Source organism: Somniosus microcephalus, chromosome 16 (assembly GCF_052327205.1).
Source record: "Somniosus microcephalus isolate GS21.2 chromosome 16, FLI_Smic_1.0, whole genome shotgun sequence".
In the NCBI taxonomy this organism is placed as follows: domain Eukaryota; kingdom Metazoa; phylum Chordata; class Chondrichthyes; order Squaliformes; family Somniosidae; genus Somniosus; species Somniosus microcephalus.
Window position 1 is genome coordinate 33,440,115 of NC_141002.1, and position 22,680 is coordinate 33,462,794.

At 46.0% G+C, this 22,680-nt stretch overlaps 1 protein-coding gene across 12 annotated transcripts in view; it reads left to right on the forward strand.

Annotated features, from left to right (window-relative positions):
* The window catches only part of cadps2 (Ca++-dependent secretion activator 2), a 983,842-nt gene that overhangs the window by 607,048 nt on the left and 354,114 nt on the right, over positions 1 to 22,680 (forward strand). For all 12 annotated transcript variants that reach the window (XM_086008788.1, XM_086008791.1, XM_086008779.1 and 9 more), the window contains exon 8: positions 14,967 to 15,106. In XM_086008788.1, the coding sequence (XP_085864914.1) occupies positions 14,967 to 15,106 (140 nt within the window). The remainder of the gene's footprint in view (positions 1 to 14,966; positions 15,107 to 22,680) is intronic.

Consider the following 22,680-nt stretch of genomic DNA (forward strand, 5'->3'; position numbering starts at 1 on the left):
CTGGTTGTCCACCCAAGTGCATCTTGGTCCACCTATGTCACTCATCCACCTGCACAGCCTAGGTGCTTCTTGAGCCACCTGCTTTCCTAGCTGCCCCGAATGGTTTCCAGCCATACCTTCTGACCCATGCTAGCCTGCCTGTGTTTTAGCCCACTTGAGTGTGTCCTGCCTTGCCTGCTTAAAGCACTTTCCTACCAGCAGGCCTACACACGAGCCCAACCTGCATTTTTCCTGGCCCACATGCTGGCCTGAGTATTTACCAGTGCATCTGCCTGGAGTGTGTCTGACCTGTCTACTCGGACACCCTTCTGAGTGCTTCCCAGTCAACTGAGACGTGAAAGAAGTGAGATGAAAGAGGAGAGTTAAAAACAACAGTAGGTAAAGAGAAGAAGGAGAGCATCTTTAATGTAATACATATCACAAGACACTTCACAGAGAGGAAAGTGATGCCAATCAGTACTAGAAGAGTTAGGGGGTTGATTAAAAGCAAGGTTTAAAATCTAGGCTTTGAGGAGACTTTTAAAAGAATGGAGAGAAGTAGCAAAGTGGGAGAGAGTTCCAGAGAGTCGGACCATGAAGCTTGAAAGCTCTGCCACTGGCGGTGAGGTGAAAGGAGGAGGGATGCCAGGCAGAAACCAGAGTGAAGGAGAGTGAAAAGTGAAGGAGGAAAGCAAGAAGTGAAGGAGCAAGAGAAAGCAAAAACTGCAGGAGAGCAAGAAATGAAATGATGATGGTGAGAAAAAGTGAAGCAGGAGAGAGGGACCAAATGCGAAATATAGGAGGAGAGCCAGAGGTGGTATAGAAGCAGAGAAAACAAAGCAGGAAAAGGAGCTGTGAGTGCGAGACATTTTTCAGGTGTACCAGTACCAGGATCCTCAGCACAGGAGATTGAGGCCTGGAAATTCTAAGGGCTCTGCTCTGCCAGTGTAAGTGCAGCAGAGTGGAATCCTCATCTGCCCTCGACCAAGGCCAAGACCCCATTCCAAATTGCAAGGATGGGTTATTTGCATAGCTGGGTTGGGCTAAGGAGACATGGAGCCCTCTGGAGGCAGATCCCAATGAAGCCGGGATCTGTCCTGCTTTTTGCGCCCCCCCCCCCTTCTTTTGGGCATAAGAGAACTCCAGCCTCAGGAATTTTGTGATGTGAGAGTTTTTTTAATGGGCCAGTCTAAAAATGTTTGTTAACTTCTAAATTACTACTTATTGTAAATAATGGACACTGCTTGAGTGAGTGAGCTGTGCAAACATAGTTTTTGATTCCACAGGTTCAGGGTTTTGCTCCAACATTAGGTGTGGCATCCCATGGCCTCTCCAAGAAATGCGATGCCCACACTTTAATCATACCTGCCTCCCTCCAGTACTTCTGGCCTGTGCCTTCTCTTGATAACTGCCCGACAGATCTATTTCCCACCATCATTCTTGCCTCTGGCGAGCCACCTCTATTGTATTCACAGCCAGCTTGTGTTCTCCATTCTTGGACCTGGTCTCTCCTGGAGAGGAAACAGAGTGAGTCCAACAGAAACAATGAAAACCGGGTCAGGCAGAGTGAAATAAACACTGCTATGAGCAAAGTGTGTTATGACGCCAAGGGAGAAATAAAGACTTGCATTTATATAGCACCTTTTACGAGCACCAGACATCCCAAAGTGCTTTGCAGCCAATATTTTTTGAAATGTAGTCACTGTTATAATGTAAGAAACGTGGCAGTCAATTTGCGCACAGCAAACTCCCACAAACAGCAATGTGATAATGACCAGTCAATTCTTTTTTTAGTGATGTTGGTTGAGGGATAAATATTGTCCAGGATACCAGGGAATTCTCCCCTGCTCCTCTTCGAAATAGTGCCATGGGATCTTTTATGTCCACCTGAGAAGCCTCGGTTTAACATCGCATCTGAAAGACAGCATCTCCGACAGTGCAGCACTCCCTCAGCACTGCACTGTCAGCCTAGATTTTTGTGCTTAAGTTTCTGGAATGGGACTTGAACCCACAACTTTATAGCTCAGAGGCGAGTGTGCTACCCACTGAGCCACAACTGACACCCAATAAAAAGAGAGAATTAGAGAGTGGGAAAGCAGATAGACATTTACAGGAGATTGTTTTAATTTGTGAACAGTAGGATCGGGCGGTATGAAGAGGCAAATGTTTCCGCTTGTGGTGGATTCCAAAACTAGAGTTCATAAATATAAGATAGTCACTAATAAATCCAATAAGGAATTCAGGAGAAATTTCTTTACCCAGAGAGTGATTAGTATGAGGAACTCGCAACCACATGGAGTAGTTGAGGCGAATAGCAGAGATGTATTTAAGTGGAAGCTGGATAACTACACATGGGAGAAAGGAATAGAAGGGTATGTTGATGAGGTTAGATGAAGTAGGGTGGGAGGAGGCTCGTGTGGAGCATAAACACCAGCATGGACCAATTGCGCCGAATGGCCTGTTTCTGTGCTGCAAATTCTATGGGCTGGATTTTCTCAGCCCCGAGGAGGCGGGTATGGAGGTGGGACTGCTGGTAAAGTTGCAGAATTTGGGGGCAGGTGGCAAACCCGCCCCCAACCCGCCTCCGTGCCCTCTTGCCAGGAGGTGGGAAGTTGTCCTGCCCCGGGTCCCATCTCCTTGGAGGCAGGAAGGGATTAAAGCCTATTAACTGCCTGTTAACAGATAGTTAACAGGCAGAAAATAGGATTATCCCTATTTTTCGTTCCGAAGTATGGGCTTCCTGACCTGGGGGAACCCCGCCAGGGTGTAGGAGCCGAGTAGGAGTTCTGCGGTGGTCAGGGGTTTTAAAGTGCAATTTAGAAGTGAGTGATGGGTGCAAGTGTGGAGTGGTAGTATGTGAGGTGAGTGTAAGGTGTTAGAAAATGTTAACTTACCTTTGTTTCTGCCTACAGCCTTCAGCCACTGTGGAGCCAGAGTCCCGACATCTCCATTGTAGAGATCACAGACTGGCTGTTGGATCCTCCGATCCAACAGTCTTCTGATTTCTACAAAGTAGACAGGTTTGATGAGTCCTGAACACAAGGTCTCATCAAACTGCACAGAATGTCAGTGTTTGACAGCTTCACAGAGCTGTCAAATGATGACATTTTGTCTTTCAAAAATTCTTGATGGATGACACGTCATACGTTGACGTGCTCTGTCACTGACTTCCCCCTAATTGGCCTGCTGAGCCCGCCGGGTGGACTTAACAAGGTCAATCAGGGGAAGATCCCGCTGGTTGGCCAGAGGCTGATGGAGGTGGGACTGAAGCAACAGTCCCACCTCCAATACGTCTCCATTCATAAAATCCAGCCCTCTGTAATTCTGTGTAAAGTATATCAAGCTATGGTCAATGGGTCAGAATTAGTCCAGGGTTCTTGTTAGCGGGTGTCTAAAATGTGCTGCTAACTAGGTTGAACCTGACTGGGTGAGGCATGAAAGGATCCACAGAATGTGGAGTCTGTGTGCAGAGAATAGGTACTGGCCTGCAGTGTTTCATTGAGGATGTACACATTGGAGGCTGCTTCCAACCATGTTTATGATTTCCTCTTAAAATGCGCCCCCCCCCCGCCAATTTCCCCTTTTTTCTTCTTTCCTCCTCTCTCGAAGGTGCTGACACTTGGTATGGTTATGGTTCCATAGGCCCTCTGGTACTTCGACCAAGTGGCATGGTTCATAGACAGTAATGTTGGCAGCTGGGAAGTGTTACCAATTTACAATATTCTAGAAAGTAATTCTAAAACTGTTTCAGAAATAAAGGCTCAGATTTTTCTCTGACGGCGTCTGCTGTTAACTAGACTTGCCCTTGCACGTTTAAGTTTTTAATTTTTTTGCATGGCAAGTTGCTGAAAGTGCGAGCTGATAATGGCTCAGCGAGGGAAACAGGGCATCAGGGACCCTAAGTGAACAGGGCAAGCAACTGTGTATCTCCTTAACCAATCAGATTGAAGGATTGTGAAATAAACAGCGCAAGGACTGAGAAGGAAATACAAATTAGTGTGGGTGAATTCAATACCAAATCTGGTACAGAAAGAGAAATAAAGAGAGGGAGCAAGAGATTGGATTAAGAGAGAGAGAGAGAAAAAGAGTCAGGGAGGAAAAATAAAAACAAATTTTAAATTTGACATTTAAAAAATCTCCAACAACAATTCAAGCCTGAAGGAATGAGACTCCACACTTGTAATAGTTACTTTTCAGTACTAGAGGGGTTGATTAGCAGTAATTAACACTTAATACATTGTTAAGAGGGTGCTTACACTTGAAATTACAAGACATAACTTTCTGTGGCAAGTTTAGTTTGTATCTAACACGCAAATACAGCAACTTCATGCGATTCAATGCATATCGATGGTGAGTCAGACGGCGAGATGCCGTTTTCGCGAAGCTAATGGCGGAGCAGCGCAACTCGGATAGCAACTTTTGGATATTTGCGTTTAACCGCGGATCTCTTCCTCGCCTGAAGTTGCTGTACAGTTTGCGTATAAAGAATGCCGAGCACCATTAGCCGAACTGTTATTTTGACAGTAAATTCTGGCCCATTGTACTGTCATGTACTTCCACAGTATGAATGGGAGAGTGCCTTTCACTTCACAATATTATCAGCGCAGACTCTTGCTGAAAACAACCATGTGATGTAGATTGTTAGAGTGTAACTGTATTCCCACTGGTGACGTAGCAAAGTATCGCATTTGAAGTGAAAATTTCCTGATAGTATATTCCATTCTAAAAGTATATGTGGTTTGCTTCCACTGGTTACTCAGACTATTTAGCATGGCTATTCAGAACCACACATATCTTAAAAGCTGGGTACCTGCCCAGAGTATAATCCTTACTCAAATCAACAAAAGACTTAGCTATACAAAATGAATAGAGGAGCACAATAGATTGAATCAGTTCACTTTTTTCTAAGATGTTCAACAATTTGCTCAATTACTGAAACCCGTAAGAACAATTTGCCAGTTCTTTAATGTTGGAAAGGGAATATCTACTAACCCAAACAACTTGTACACTTTCAAGGAGGCACTCAAAAATGATATTTCCTGCAGTCTGACATATTTCATGATGCATGTTATTGAGCTAAGATCCACACCTCTTGCCAAGTTGGGCTCAGATGTTACTTGTTAATGAATGTGAAAATCAACGCACAGTTGCCATTCTTGGAAAATTCTCAATCTAGGAAGAAGAGCGTGTTTAATTTCTAAAAATGGAATGCAGTAATATGAATTTAGGATGTTGCCTCTGATTCATTTTTCACATCAGGGTACTCTTTTGTTTGGACCCAAAAAATAAAAAAACAAATTGGACTGTAAATTAACAAAAGCTCAACTAAAACTTAACAATTCACATCAGGGTAATGCAATATAATTATGCTGTAAAAGTTGTCTGAGGTAATTGTTGCTTGCTATGATGAAGTTGTCAGTAATATCATTCCTACTAATAGCTGAGTTTTGTAAGCATGTTCTCCATAAGATAGTTAAGAGGACTATTGAGATTCAAGGTGCCTGCTCAGTTGTGCACCCACATTTCTCAACTGTCAAATATGTGGGTCCCTGTTGTGCTGTTAATCCAGCCTGAAGTATCACAGGGGGAGAGCTTGTTAGTGGATAACACCCATTTGTCAAAAAATAAACGAGTCCGCATTAAAAACATATCTGTCATCCATTTGATGAAGTCAATGGGTTTATTTGCCACGGTACAGCACTTGCAGATATGATATAGATGAAATAAGACACAGTGACTTATCCAGCTGGTGCTTTGTTTACAGCTTTTTTACCACCATTGATATGTGCATATTCTTCCATTGTACAGTCAAGCTGCATTGATTAAGAACATAAGGGCCCTTCGAGCCTGCTCCACCATTCAACAAGATCATGGCTGATCATCTACCTCAACTCCACCTTCCCACACTATCCCCATATCCCTTAATTCCCTTTGTTCCCAAAAATTTATCGACCTCTGTCTTGAATATACTCAACAACTGAGCATCCACAGCTCTCTGGGGTAGAGAATTCCAAAGATTCACCACCCTTTGAGTGAAGAAATTTCTCCTCATCTCAGTCCTAAATGGCCAACCCCTTATTCTGTGACTGTGACCCCGTGTTCGAGATTCTCCAGCCAGGGGAAACATTTCCCCTGCATTAACCCTGTCAAGCCGCTTAATAATTTTATATGTTTCAATTAGATCACCTCTCATTCTTCTAAACTGTAGGGAATATAGATCTAGTCTACTCAGTCTCTCCTCATAGGGCAATTCCCTCATTCCAGGAACCAGTCTAGTGAACCTTCGCTACACTCCCTCTAAGGCAAGTACGTCTTTCTTTAGGTAAGGAGACCAGAATTGTACACAGTACTCCAGGTGTGGCCTCACCAATGCCCTGTATAATTGTAGTAAGACTTCTTTACTCTTATACTCTAATCCCTTTGTAGCAAAAGCTAACATACCATTTGCTTTCCTAATTGTTTACTGTACGTGCATGTTAACTTTCTGTGATTCATGTACAAGGACACCCAGGTCCCTCTGATTGCAAACATTTCCCAGTCTCTCACCATTCAAAAAATATTCTGCTTTTTTGTTTTTCCTACCAAAGTGGATAACTTCACACTTCCCCACATTGTATTCCATTTGCCATGTTCTTGCCCACTCAGTCTATCTCTGCAGCCTCTTTTTGTCCTCCTCACAGCTTACTTTTCCACTTAGCTTTGTATCATCAGCAAACTTACACTCAGTCCCTTCATCTAAGTCATTAATATAGATTGTAAATAGCTGAGGCCCAAGAACTGATCCTTACGGTACCCCGCTAGTTACAGCCTGCCAACCCGAAAAAGTCCCGTTTATTCCTACTCTCTGTTTTCTGTCCATTAACCAATCCTCAATCTATGCTAGTATATTACCCCCAATCCCATGAGTCCTAATTTTGTGTAATAACCTCTTGTGTGGCACCTTATCGAATGTTTTTTGAAAATCCAAATACACTACATCCACTGGTTCCCCCTTATCCACTCTACTAGTTACATATTCAAAAAACTCTAACAGATTTGTCAAACATGATTTCCCTTTCATAAAACCACGTTGACTCTGCCTAATCATATTACGATTTTCTAAGTGCCCTGTTACCATGTCCCTAATAATAGATTCTAGCATTTTGCCTATTACTGATGTCAGGCTAACTGGCATTTTTTCTCTTCCCCCTTTCTCAAATAGCGGGGTTATGTTTCCTACCTTCCAGTCCTTGGGGACTGTTCTAGAATCTAGGGAATTGTGGAAGATTAATACCAGTGCATCCACTATCTCTGCAGCTACCTCTTTTAAAACACTCGGATGCAAATTGCCAGGTCCAGGGGATTTGTCACCACTTAGTCCCATTAATTTCTCCAGTACTATGGGCTAGATTTTTAGTTGCTTGCGCCAGCAGTTAGCGCCTTAAGAGAAGTGATTTTCGGGCGCTATTCGTGTAGCGCCCGGGCGCAGCGCAGTTTGCGCCCCGCCCCAAATTAAGTTGCCCGTTAGCGCCGGCGCAAAGTTTAGCGGCCGCCCGGATGCGCGCGCAGAAAATGACATCACATCCTCGTGCAACGCCCTTTGGCCACCCCGAATCCAAACTTCAGTCGGACCGCCCCATTGTGCGGCTGGCGTCCAGAGCGTTTGTAAAATGGAACGCAACACACCCTGGGGAGCGCAAATTAAAGGGCACTCCTCCTGCACTATAAACGGCAGTCTGCATGTGTTGTGTGGAAGGATCCAGTGTGTTGTTGTCTCCTCCTCCTCCTCCTCCTTTAAGAGCTCACTGGCACCAGAGTGTCTGCCGTGCGCTGCGCTCGGGCGCTGCGCTCTGCACCGCCGGCTTAGCGCCTAAAGATAGTAGTGGAACGCCTCTTTTAGCGCTCCACCAACCTCTTAGGGCGAAGCCACTGAATTTCCGGCAACGGGGCGCTACTTTGGGGCGGGCACTAACTTCGGGCGGGCGCTAAGGTTAGCGCCCCAAAACTATCTATACTGAAAATCTAGCCCTATGTCTTTACTTACACTGATTTTTTTAAGTTCCTCATTCTCTCTAGACCCTTGGTTCCCCATTATTTCCGGTATGTTTTTTGTGTCTTCTACTGTGAAGACAGATACAAAGTATTTGTTTAATGTCTCTGCCATTTCCTTATTGCCCGTTATAATTTCTCCTGTCTCTGCCTCTAATGGGCCCACATTTACTTTCACTAATTTCTTCCTATTTACATAACTATAGAAATGTTTACAATCTGTTTTTATGTCTCTTGCTAATTTACTCTCATTCTTTTTTCTCTTTCCTTATCAATTTCTTGGTCCTCCTTTGCTGAATTCTTAAATTCTCCCAATCCTCAGGCTTACTACTCTTTTTGGCAACATTATAAGCCTCTTCCTTTGATCTAATACTATATTTAACTTCTCTTGTTCGCCACGGTTGGACCACTTTTCCTGTGGGGTATTTGTGCCTTAAAGGAATGTATATTTGTTGTAAATTATGTATTCTTTAAAGGCTAACCATTGCTTGTCTACCGTCATACCTTTTAATGTAGTTTCCCAATCTACCTTAGCCAACTCACCCCTCATACCTACATAATTTGCTTTGTTTAGATTTAAGGCCCTAGTTTCAGACTTAACTAAATCACTTTCAAATTCATATAAAATTCTTCATATTATGGCCACTCTTTCCTAAAGGCCCCTTTACTACAAGGTTATTAATTAACCTTTTCTCATTGCACAATACTGGATGTGGGGAGGATGTTTCCACTGATGGGTGAGACTAGAACTAGGGGGCATAATCTAAGAATAAGGGGCTGCCCTTTCAAAACTGAGATGAGGAGAAACTTCTTTACTCAGAGGGTAGTAAATCTATGGAATTTGCTACCCCAGAGAGCTGTGGAAGCTGCAACATTAAATAAATTTAAAATGGAGATAGACAGTTTCCTAGCAGATAAGGGAATTAGGGGTTACGGGAAGAGGGCAGGGAAGTGGACGTGAGTCTGGATTCGGATCAGCCATGATCCTATTGAATGGCGGAGCAGGCCCGAGGGGCCGTATGGCCTACTCCTGCTCCTACTTCTTATGTTCTTATGTACTGGTGCCAGTGTCCCATGAACTGAAACCGCTTCCTCCCACACTACTCTTTGTGCCATGAATTTAAACCTCTAATCTGTTTGTCCCTATGCCAATTTGCACGTGACTCAGGTAACAACCCAGAGATTATTACCTTTGAGGTTCTGCTTTTTAATTTGGATTCTAGCTCCTCAAACTCTCTCAGCAGAACCTCATTCCTAGTTCTACCTATGTCGTTGGTTCCTACGTGGACCACGACAACTGGATCCTCCCCTTCCTACTCCAAGTTCTACTCCAGCTGCGAGGAGATATCCTTAACCCTGGCACTGGGCAGACAACACAGTCTTCTGTACTCCCTGTCGCGGCTGCAGGGAACAGTATCTATCCCCTGACTATACTGCCGCTTACCACAACCACATTCCTTTTTTCATCTCCCCACTTGAATGGCCCCCTGTACCACGGTGCCGTGGTCAGTTTGCACATCCTCCCTGCAGTCTTTGTTCTCATCCATACAGGCAGCACCTACCTCATACCTGTTGGACAAGGTCAAGGGCTGAGGCTCCTCCATCACTATATCCTGGATCGCTATACCTTCCTGACTCACAGTCACACCCTCCTGTCGCTGACCTTTGACTAAATTTAAAGTACTGCTTAACCTAAGGGGGGAGAAATTGAGTGGAGCCGCAAACGGGGCGCCAAGCTCGCCTGGGCGCCAGATTTTGCGCTGCGATCGGAGCAGCAGCGGTCGCCGGAAATTCAGCTTGTGCGCCCCAAGAGGGACACGGGGCAAGGCTCGAGGCGCTCCGCATCCCTCTTAGGGCGCTGAAACTGAATATCGCAGCGCAACGTGCCGCAGCGCCACACGCTGCGGCACGGTGCGCTGCGGTACTGCAGGCCTTCCTCCCATTCTTAAGGGGGAGGGGCCCGCACCAGCGCGATGAGCGATCGCGAGCGCCGGCAAAAGAGCCTGGCACCGAGGAGAAGTGCCGGGCTCTCGGAAAACAGCCGGCAATGCCGCGGGGGGAGAACAGGAGGCCGGGGACGGAGGTGCTGGCAGGCGGCCACCGAAAAAAATGGCCGCCCCGCACCTCCACCTTAATTTGCACCACTGCCGCCACAGGTAGGCCCCGTGAACCAGGCGTGATTAGCGAGCGGCGCTACAGAGGCGGTCGCTGCCAAATATTGCGATCGGGGCGGCAGCGGGGCGCTGCACACACCGATGACGTCATCGGTGGCGGCGCAGCACAACAGGCTAACGCCGCCATTAGCGCCCCAGCTAAATATCGCAGGAGGCGTGGCCAGTGGCGCTAAAGCCACTGAGTGCCCTCTTTAGGCGCTAACTGGTGGCGCAGACCACCGAATTTCTCCCCCAAGGGGTGTGAATGCCTCCTGGAACAAAGTGTCCAGGTAACTCTCCCCTTCCCTGATGCATCGCAATGTCTGCACCTCGGACTCCAGCTCAACAACTCTGAGCCAAAGTTGATCAAGCTGCAGGCACTTACCGCAGATGTGGTTGCTTGGGATCTCGATGCTCTCTACCAACTCCCACATGCTGCAGTTATGGCACACCACCTGCACTGCCATCTCTATCTAACCTTATTTTATTTATATAATTATTAAGCTAATTTAAGTTATCAATTTCATAAAGTAATCGCAGTTATTATTCTCCCTGCTCTTAATTTAACCCAGTTTCCTAACTTAGAGAGGAAAAAAAAAGCTGTACTCCTCGCCAACCAATCATCTACCTGCTGCCCTGTGAGTCATTCCATGATTTTTGATTCCACTGCTCTGCTGCTCCTGGCGAGTTTATTTATTTAATTAAACTTAAATTAAAATTTAGCTAAACAGCTTTTGTTAAAGAAAAAGCAAATGACTTACTGTTTACTTACCAGAGCTCCTCCTTCGTGCTCTCTGTGACGTCACTTTATCGGATTTTCCCTTTCGTTAGTTTCACTGCCTGCTCTTCTTGAACTATTTTTTATATTAGTTGTCAATTATTCTGAATATTTATTTAATGATTTATTTAGAGTTAAGTTAAAAATTAAAAAATTAACACGATAAAGAGATTAAGTAGATTAAATACTGAGCTGAATCTCCTCCTGATCCGCCGCCAATTATGCCATCACTGTGATTTTTTACTTCTCTCCGTTTGTTGCTCCGCCGCTCTGCTCCCGCTCTTTTTAAACCGCCGCTCTGCGCCCGCTCTTTTTAAACCGCCGCTCCGCTCCCGCTCTTTTTAAACCGCCGCTCCGCTCCCGCTCTTTTTAAACCGCCGCTCCGCTCCCGCTCTTTTTAAAGCGCCGCTCCGCTCCCGCTCTTTTTAAACCGCCGCTCCGCTCCCGCTCTTTTTAAACCGCCGCTCCGCTCCCGCTCTTTTTAAACCGCCGCTCCGCTCCCGCTCTTTTTAAAGCGCCGCTCCGCTCCCGCTCTTTTTAAACCGCCGCTCCGCTCCCGCTCTTTTTAAAGCGCCGCTCCGCTCCCGCTCTTTTTAAAGCGCCGCTCCGCTCCCGCTCTTTTTAAACCGCCGTTCCGCTCCCGCTCTTTTTAAACCGCCGTTCCGCTCCCGCTCTTTTTAAACCGCCGTTCCGCTCCCGCTCTTTTTAAACCGCCGCTCCGCTCCCGCTCTTTTTAAACCGCCGCTCCGCTCCCGCTCTTTTTAAACCGCCGCTCTGCTCCCGCTCTTTTTAAACCGCCGCTCTCGGATGACTTGCAACACATTAGTTCCACAAGGTACGTCACTAAATCTGTGCTGTACCCCTCTCCTCTCTGTCTTTCTTATGTGTTCTAGTTGAAAATAAGTTACATCTGTCCATATATTGCACAACCTTTATGAGATTGGTTCAGTAAGGTCAACACATGAATTATAATACATAAATTATGCACTGGAATAGAATTCTTGGAACTGGTGTCATCACCAAGATGGAGGCATTAGAATCATAGAATGATTCAGCACAGAAGGAGGCCATTCGGTGGAGTTGGATAACTCTTTGGTAGAGTTATCCAGTTATTCCTACTGCCCTGCTTTGAATCTGCTTCCACCACCCTTTCAGGCAGTGCATTCCAGATCACAACAGCTCGCTGTGTAAAAAAATGTTTCCTCATGTCGCCTCTGGTTCTTTTGCCAATCACCTTAAATCTGTGTCCTCTGGTTACTGACCCTTCTGCCACTGGAAACAGTTTCTTCTTATTTATTCGATCAAAGCCCTTTATGATTTTGAACAACTCTATCAAATCTCCTCTTAATCTTCTCTGTTCTAAGGAGAACAACCCCAGCTTCTCCAGTCTCCCCACATAACTGAAGTCCCGCATCCCTGGTACCATTCCAGTAAATCTCTTCTGCACCCTCTCTTAGGCCTTGACATCCTTCCTAAAGTGTGGTGCCCAGAATTGGACACAATACTCCAGCTGGGGCCAAATCAGTATTTTATAAAGGTTTAGTATAACTTCCTTGCTTTTGTACTCTATGCCTCTATCAATAAAGCTTATTAAACAGCCTTCTCAGCTTGTCCTGCTACCTTCAAAGATTTGTGTACATACGCCCCCAGGTCTCTCTGTTCCTGCACCCACTTTAAACATAGACACATACACGCTAGATATCACTGCACATTGACATTAAGGTTAAAGAAATGGTGGATATGTCTTTAAAACTTAGCAACTTCTTTGCTAAAGGAAACATCATGTGAGCTGAGGTGTGCATGCCTCTCACAAGATAATCAAGTTTAAAGAATATTTATGTTTCATTGTTGACTGCTGTAAGAGAAATCAGTGAGTTGGTGCTCTCTGCCTCTGGTGCTGCTGGAGACTTAGATGTTGACATCTCTGTGGAGCTCATTATCTTCATTGGCTGGTTCCAGGATGAACTTCTCTGCTTGGCCGAGTGGTTAAAACCCTTTGAGATAATCTCTTCTGGCTTTAACAATAGCATTAAACAAAAGGTACATCTTCCAGTAGAGCAACAGTGGCTAATGGATTCCTAGAATAAAGTCTTGCAAAGAAAGTTAAACTAACAAACATTACAGATGTTTGCAAAAACTCCTTAGTAATAAAAAAAATCTTTGCTGAATTTTCTGTATTTTCTGGCATGAGATGTGCTTCTTAGAATGATAAATATACTCCTACTAAAATTATTCACAATCACGAACAGAGCAAATCAATTTTTACTGCCATAATCCTTTGGTTTACGGTATTTACATTTTATCACCATCTATTAAGTGAAGAGCCCACTTCTGTATTATTTATTAACCAGAGATTAGAGTTAACTTCGCAACCATTTTTTGTTATTTTAAGCCGCCTGTCACCTTGGATATAACTGATATGGCGCCTTGTCCTCTTAAGAACAGAGCTCCAGCTATACTTTCAGATGGTGAAAAGGAAGGATTGCAAGAAAGAAACATTTCCTCTTGCCATCTGACCCCCACCCCAATCATCTACTCAAACATACTTATTGCCTTCCTGGAGCTCCTGTAGTTGTCCTAATTCTGACCTGGATCCTGTCAGAATACTGGTGGGTAGACATTGGAATATATTAAAAACTCTCCCCCACAGCTAATTTCCATATCCTCTACGCCTCCCTCAACCTTGCTTTCACACATAACCGTGCCCTTATCACATGCGTCTTTGAGACCTTTGATCACTTTTTCATTTCCTTTCTCTTATGTAGTCCTCCATCTGCTCCAAACATCTCTATTATCACCTTCCATCCCTAAAATAAACTACCCCTAACTCCCTCACCTATACCCTCTTCAATCTCGCCCAACTCTGATCCACCATCCAGGATATCAACTCCTCTGCCACTCTCCTCCAGAACTGACTTGATGCTCTTGTCCCCATAGTATCCCACATATCCTCCCACTCCCACCAGTCATCCTGATTCAACATCCACCTCTGCAGACCGGCTACCCCAGGTCCTTAATTTGTTTGTTTGAGTGTACATAGTGAGCAGCCAGCCCAGCCAGAATGGATGTACTGCCTTAAGCTCTATTGTCACTCCTTTTCCAATACTACTCAAAGACCATCCTAGAAACTAAGAATAACTTCAAACTTCTCTTCACTACTGTATCTCCCAGTCACCTCCCACTGGACCTGCCATCCCATCACTGCATATTCGAGACCCTTGAGTTAAGGCTTCCACACCGCCCACAGCATCGAGACCATGCTGGCCAAAATCTTCAATGACATCCTGTTTAACCATGACTCCAGCTCAACTGACCCTCATTATTTTTATCAACCAGTCTGTTCTCTACGACCCCATTGGCCACTCAATCCTTCTCGAATATGTCTCTGGCAGCCCACCTCAGTGGCACTGCTCCCTCTCATAGTTCCACTAAGCCCTATATCCCTATCAACCCCGTTTTTTTGAAGCTCCACTGACTCCCTATGTCCAAGAGAATTGAATCTAATATCCTTATCCTCACCTTCAAATCCTTCCATGGCCTCACCCCTCTCTATCCCCACAACCTCCTCAGCCATATGTCCCTTTTTACACAATCCCCTCTTTTGACATCAGCCATTTTCCACTGATCCATTGGTGGCTGGTCCTTCAGCCATTACACTCCTGCCCTCTGGGACCCTTTTCCTCAGCAACTCTGCCTTACCACCTCCCTGCTTTCAAAAGCCTTCTAAAGACCCTTCCGTTCAACCATCTCTTTATGCGTGAGGAGTGCTATAGAAATCTACGATGGTGTTAACATACCGGTTATTGTCAGTGGTCCAAAATGCAGCAAGCAGTAGACAGTCAGATTTGCTGCAGGAATATTAAAAGCTTCTGAGAGAAATATCCATCTGAACTCAGTTTGTCTGTCCGTGAGCTAACCAGTAAGGATGAAGGGGGGCCTGCTCATTGCTACAGTACAGTCCTTAAAGCAAAAATGCCTGTTCCCACCTCCACTGATTAGAAGCTTTTCTGTGTACTTTTGTCTTTCAGGTAATTCTTTATCCAACTCCAAACAGCCCAAAGACACCAGAATGGCACAAGATGGTCATTCCAAAAAATAGCCAAGATTCGGATTTGAAAATAAAACTAGCCGTGAGGATGGATAAACCTCCAAACATGAAGCACTGTGGGTAAGTCTGTAACATTAACAGTAGTTCTGACAAGTTTGGGGCAAAGCTGTACGTTGGCTCAGGCAGAGGTGACTTTAGGTACTCATGAAACCCATGGAGGGAGGGGAGAGGGTCAACCACATTATGATCAGCATACCGTCAAATGCAGCCAAATTCAGGGATTCAGCAATTCTTTGTTCCAGCTTCGGGTGCACATAATTGGATGATCCATCGTGCCTGGTAGGAGACTCTGCAAATTCTTAATGGCCCAGAAATTCGTGTCGGGGGCTTCCCGCGGGTGCAAGCCCCCGACCTACACTTACCTAGCGCGCCGGCAGTTGAGGCCTGGGCCTGCGTGGATTTCCTCTCTGTGGCTCGGTCCAGCTCCCGGCGCGCTGTGCTTGCGTGGTCCAGTGGCGTAGTTAGTGCGATACGTCCGCTGGGATCACGTGAGCCATGGGCAACCAATCGGAGGAGGGAAAAGCCCATTCATGAGATTGACAGAAAGAACTGTCAAACTTATGAAAACTCCGGCCCCCAAAACAGTACTTACCCTTCAAATAAATATTTTAAAAAATCACACTTTTTAAATAAACTATAAATAGTATTAAATAACTATTTTAAACAATAATTTAAATTTATGAAAAAAATAATTTTATAAAAAAACGGGGCTAAAAATACACTTACCTTACTTTAAAGTATTTAAAAATAATAAACCTGTGGAAAAAATGTTCTAATTTTAATTAATTGACCACTTACCTTTTAAAATGAAGTCCTTACGCCTGGTTTTTAAATGTGTAAAATGTAGAGGCCTTCACGCACGGAAAAACCTGTAAAAAAAAAAGGAAGTTCAACGCGCACGCGCAGACTCCCGCGCGCACGCGTTTGACCTCTGAACCCTTTCGTTCAGAGGATCGGAAATGCCGGTTTCCCGCACATGCGTAGTGAATGCAAGAAACCGGCACTTCCATCAGGTCCAAGCGTAAGTACTCCGTGCTTACTCACGCGTTGGGACCCGAATTTCTGGGCCAACAAATGCTGCCTTACTCTTAATGTTGGAATATGTGGCACGTTGTCAATTTTCCACTGTGTGTCCTAACGTTGGACTCGCCAATGCTTAGATCTCCTAATGAAATACAATGTCATGAGATCTCTTTTGGAGCAGTGGGTCTGTTATTAGCATTGTTTTTTAAACAATACCTTTTTTTCATATCTCCACATCCCTCCCCCCAAAAAATATTATCTAGAAATAAGGGAGACAAAATTTGGTTGCTTTGCACCTCCCATTAGCGCCCTAAGGGGGCACTAACGGGGTGCAAAGCAACTAGCGCACAGGCGCGGCGCCGCTAATGCCTCCCGCGAAATTCAGCGGGAGATTAGCAGTAGCGCCCTGCGATGCCTCGCCTCCGCCGATGACGTCATCGCCGTGCGCAGCGCCCCGCTCGCGCGCCGGCCGCAACCTTCCATCGTGCCCCCTGACGTACTGCCAGACGCTTTGTCCGGCAGGGTCAGGGGGGGCTTACGTGCAGCCGGGGCGGCAATATTTAAAGGGGCGGTGCCTGGTGGCCATTTTTTTGCTGGCCACAAGCCAGCACCTGCCCCCTTTGCCCTCCTCCCGCGGGGTGCTGGCCACGATCGGGCAACCTGGCACTCCTTGAGTGCCGGGCTCTTTTGCCGGCACCCTGCTCCCTGGTGGCCCAGCTGGGCCCCGGTTCGCGCTGCGCAAGGCCCCTCCCCTTTAATAAGGGGAGGGAGGCTTGCAAGCGCGTGGTGCGATGTGATGACATGATATTGAGCTGGAGAGCCCCAAGAGAGGGGGGGGCGGCGCTTCCAGTAGCACCCTGCCTCTTGCTTGGGGCGCTACCAGTCAATTTCGGGCGCAGGGGAGCTAACTTTTACGGGACGCTACTTTCGAAGTTAGCGCCCCAAAGGGGGCGCGACCCAATTTTTCCCCCAAGGAGTTGCTAAATTCGGAAAAGAGGCAAACTGAGTAGGGGACCCCCATGATTAACCTTGCTATGGGCTCCCAAAATTCCAAAGCTGGGCTGTTGCTCAGGGGATTACTTGTAGCACTGGAACTGGGAATTGCTTTTGACATTGTCCTCTCCCACACACATTCCTACTGTAAACATTTATCACTGATCAATATGAAAAGACTGCAGAACTTATCATTCTTGAACTTATCAACCGACTTTCCAAGGTAGCCATTTACAGAGAGTGTGACAGGAAGCGGAAGCTGATCCGTGATTTTATATCTACTATGCTGCCATGTGACCCTCTACGCATGACGAATGTTCACTGCATGTAAAAACAGTTCGAGAGTAAGCTGCACACATCTCAATCTTGTGAAAACCAGGTTCATTTTAGATTTATTAGAGGGGTGCTTCTGCACTCCCAGTCAGAAACCACCCTTGGAAGGGAGGGTGGCTCCGAAATCGGGGCTACAATACTGTCTCTGACCCACTCTCTCTGTGTGTGCAGCTTCCCACTGCGATAGGCAGAATTGCAGAATGACTCATCGTAACCACACGGAAGAGTTTTTCTTTTATTAATATTGTAGGATACCTGGACTGTAAGACGATCAAAAGACGACAGACAAGAGATGCGGTGAGTGGTTAGGTGGGAGTCTCCCTCAGGCGTGAGAGCAAACAATAGGACTTGTTGTGGCTGCACAAAGTAACTGTAATTGACTATCAGCCATTGAGTCCGAGCCGAGAATGTAGGTGGGAAAACACTTCCTCAAAGATTCCAGAACAAATTGTGTTGGACCCCAGCGGTGAATCACAGGGTGGTTCTGCCCGGGATGTATGCTGGGGAATTATAGTTTACAGAAAACAAATCAAGGAACGTGGCATCTAATTGCCTTCAAGTTTCACAGATGTGAGTGAGTAATATGTCCGGCTTCATGGTGTGAATCAGAATCGCAGCAACTATGGGGCATATTATTCTAAAATTAGCTTTGTAAGTGGTAATTTCTGGTAAATATTTTTTAAATATTCCTCTGAGTTAGTCTGCTTGTTGCTGAATGTTTCTCAATGTGACTCAGTTCAGTGAGCTTGGTACTTACTGAGCATTTGTTGAGAGTAGGCATGGTGCTGGTCTTTGGTCAAAAAAGGAAAGACTCGCTCAAAGGTTACTGGTTTGGAATTTGATTAAACTGTGTATGTTGCTTATATGATTATTATAAATATAGGTCACTATAGGTTTCTGTTTGGGGCTGAAAATCTTCTATTCCAGTCATTGTGGGACATGGTATTGTAGCTCACTCTGGGCAGTGCCATCCTGCCCCAGTCCTGCTATCATGTCTATTCTCTTCAGAGCCAGACTCCTGAGGTGGCATTTTCACAGGAAAAAATAGGTGGGTTGGAGGCAGGGGGAGAAGTGAAAATTGGAAAAATCTAAAACCCGCCCACTTTCACCTTTTACTCGGGCGGGACGGGCGACAGGCAGCCGACCCGCTGCCAGGAGGCGGGTTGGCAACTTAAATATGATAATGAGGCTTGAAGCCTCTACTTTAACCTGCTTTATAGGTTTAACTGCAGGCGGCCAGGGATTGCTCGGGATTCCTGGTAGCTACACCGAGGCAGCTACAGCCTCGGGAGCAATCCTTGTGGGGTAGGAGGAGCAGGAGTGTTTCCTCCAAGCTCCCCCACCAGCAGCCTGCACCCCCCCCCCCCCCTGCCCGGTGTCAGGGATCGGACCCCCTGACCTCCCCACCCCGGGCTTTCTCCCCCATGGACTTAGGCTCCCCCTGGGCTAGGAACCCCCACCTCCCCCCCACCCCCCACCGCCCCCCCCCTCACCTGGACCCAGTACTGACCTGTTGCTGCAGTGTCCAGCCTGTCTACCGGGTCTCCCACCGCCTCCACCCCCGCACCGTGTGGGTGGGAAATGGGAAAATCCCAGCCCTGGTCTCCAATTTTCTTTTCTCCCGCTCCTGGTCTCGCACTCCCATCTCTCGGGTTCTCAATCTCCCACCCCTTCCTTTCCAGCTCCTGATCTCTCCTACTTCCCTCTCTCAGGCACCTTCTCCGTCAGGCTGCTGGTCTCCAGCTCTCTGTCTGGGGGCAGTGATGGCACCACATGGAACAGTTAACATTACCGTTGTAAAGTAATGTTGATGATGGGGGGAGGGGACTGGAAAATAGGGGTTCATATTGTATGTAGATCACTTTATCCACTTCACATTGTATTCATTCCCCTGATGACTAAATTAATCAATGTACTGCCTTGTGTGGAACTGAGCCATACAGACCGAGAAGGCCCAAAGTTTGATCTCCAGTTGTAATTTAACCCTTGAAGTCCAGGTATCATTCTAGTAAATCTACGTTGCACTCCCTCCAAGGCCAATATATCCTTCCTAAGATGTGGTGCCCAGAACTGCTCACAGTGCTCCAGATGTGGTCCAACCAGAGTTTTGTATAGTTGTAGCATGATTTCTAGCAATGTGATAATGACCAGATTCTCTGTTTTAGGTGTTGGCCAGGACACTGGGGAAAACTCCGCAGCTCTTCTTTAAAATAGTACTGTAGGATTTTTTATGTCCACCCGAGAGAGCAGACGGGACCTCGGTTTAACGTCTCATCCGAAAGACGGCACCTCCGACATTGCAGCACCTCTTCAGTACTGCACAGAAGTGGCAGCCTTGAATATGTGCTCAAGTCTCTGAAGTGGAACTTGAACTCTCAACCTTCTGACTCAGAGGGGAGAGTGCTACCACTGAGCCAAGACTGTCATGTAAGGGCTGGATATTCCTCCGCGATCCAGCAACGGCGGGGCATCAAAGCCTACCAACCCCTCGCACCACGACCTTCATTTCCTTCCCCATCCCTGGAGGCACAACTACTGCTGTCCTTCCCCACCCACCATATGCAAATACTGGTGGAAGATAGTGCCCAGTTTCCCTGTGCATTTCAATGCTGGTTCTCCCCCCCTCCCCTCCCCTCCCCCCACTTACTGCTGCTCCCTGGGATCATCAAGTGAGGCCTACCAAAAGTCCTTAGGGTAGTGGTGAGAAAACCCGGAAGTCTGTTGATGGCAAGAGAAGGCCCAGCAGGAGCCTCCTCTCCCTCCATTTCAGCACAATCCCACACCTGCTGAAGGCCTTGGTCTCAGCTGAGGACGTCTGTAAAACAATGTACACAAATCTTCAGGGCTCTTCCGCTCATTTTAACTGGCCTCCCACCTCCCGGTGTTTCAGCAGCAGTCCCGACAGGATTTCCCTTGTTGGAAGTGATGGGCTGCCTCTCGTTGGCAAGACTCCCGCTGGGCTGGTGTTATGGCGGGACCATAGTGGCAGCCAGATTCCCTGCCCCTCAGTGGAGAGGAAAATCTAACCTTGAACGTGTTCTAAACTGAGGAACAGCTCAAAATCGTCTTTTATATGGTGTGTTAATACTACCGCTGGAAAGGCCAGCACATTCCCAATTGCTTTTTTTGTCTTTGGCATGTCAAATGGATAGTGTGGTCCAGTTTTGTCAGATTCTACCTGGGCTAATAAATATACATTGACTGCAGTTGGCAGCTATAGACCTGTAAGTTACAGAAATGATTGAGAGCATGTAACAGTGTGCAGAGCTGAGGCCCGGTGAGATTACTATACACTTGGTGTTGCTTTGAAACTAAAAGTGGGGCTGGGTAGAAGCAGTGTATCAGTTATAGCCTTAAAAACATCAGCTAGTGCTTGTTTTATTATAACTAAGGGGCCCTCCTTAATATGGCAATTATTTTTAGCTGTTTAGAATTAAGTCGATGTTTTGTAAATGTTGGAGGAGGGGGGCTGCAGACTGATAACTGCTGAATACTGAATCATACAGTGCATTGTTCGGTCCATGAGATGACTCGATCGACACTTTACTAGGGGGGTGGGAGGAACAGACTGTTTTCTTTCCATTTGCAACAGAGCCTACTTGCGAGTTACTCAGTTGGGTCTACCCAATGGATATTTATTGTGTTGAACAAGCCCCTGAGTTTTTCTAAAAAAAAAACTTTTTACAGTTTGCATAATATGGTTTATGTCCTCTCAATGGTACGACAGGATAATTTTTAACCTTGCCCTTTTCACAGCAAGTTGCATTTTGCCTCTATGATCTGCAGTACAAGATGTCGGGGTAATTTTAACTTAACCCGCCCGGCGTTTTACACCCCGCCCGATTTTACTTCTCCCAGGCCGCTGCCAATGTTCCCATGAGCTAGCTGCCAGGAAGCATCAGGGTCCATCCAGATGTGATCCTCCCCCACCGCCCAACCATCCCTGATCTTCCCTAACCCCTGCTTGGAGATCCCGTGAGCTGATCTCAGTGGTTCCACTCGGTTCCTCCTCACTTGACACAGCTCAGATTGGGAACTGAGCAGAGCAGAACTTAAACCCTCTCCCATTTCTTCTCTGATACACAAAGCATTAGCACACGCATACAGTTGTGAAGCGCCCTGAGTTAATAACTGTACCGGTATCAATTCAATTCCTTCACACTGTCTGGCTCACTTACTCATTCAGGTCTGTTACCGCAACACTATCTATCTCTCCATGTATAAGTAAAGCAATAAAACCAAAATAGCTGAAAAACGGTTATTAACTCGGGGCACTTCACAACTGTATGTGTTGGTGCAAGGGAGCTGAATATGTGTCATTACAACTGTGTCTAAATTCAGCTTCCTCACTAATGCACGATTATGGTGACACAGTGACTGAATTAATGGTGGTACGGTTTCCATGGTGTCGGGCTTCGTAACTAATCCAAGCCAGTTCATCAGCACTCAAAAATGTTAATATTAAATACTGTATATGATGAAACAAACAGAAGGGGTCGGGCAGGGGGAATCTTAAAGTTTATGACAACTGATTGTAGCCGTTTGATTTTTAAAAGGATTTGTGATCAGGAAATTCCCTCTTTGTACATTTCTAAACAGCCATATTTCTAAACAGCCATATTAACTTAATCTCCTATTTATTAGCAAGTATACATTTTTTTTAAATCACTGAATAAATTCAGGCCTATTTGGGCGATGGAGGCATCTACAGGGATGACCATGTGTGGTTGGACTGATCAACAGCTTAATATTGCCAGATACTAGGAGGAGGCACATTCTGTAAACTGCCTGATTAGTACTGCACACAGCACAGACACCTGGGGCAGTCTTGTTTCCACTGTGCAATTGATTGACTGATTAGTTGGGCAATGGGATGGTTTGGCCCAGAAATTCAGGTCCCAACGCGTGAGTACGGACGGAGTACCCACGCGTGGACCCGATGGAAGTGCCAGTTTCTTGCATGCACAGCGCATGCGCGGGAAAACGGCACTTCCGATCCCCTGAACGAAGGGGTTAAGAGGTGAAACACGTGCGACGTATGAGGCAGCGCGTGCGCGTTGAACTACCGGTTTTTTGACAGGTTTGCCCATGCGTGAAGGCCTGTACTTTTTGCACATTTAAAAACCAGACATAAGTACTTAGTTTTAAAAGGTAAGTGGTCTATTAATTAAAATTAGAATTTTTTTTCCACAGGTTTATTATTTTTAAAGACTTTACAGTTAGGTAAGTGTATTTTTAGACCCGATTTTTAAAAAAAATTATTTTTTTCAAAAATTTGATTAATT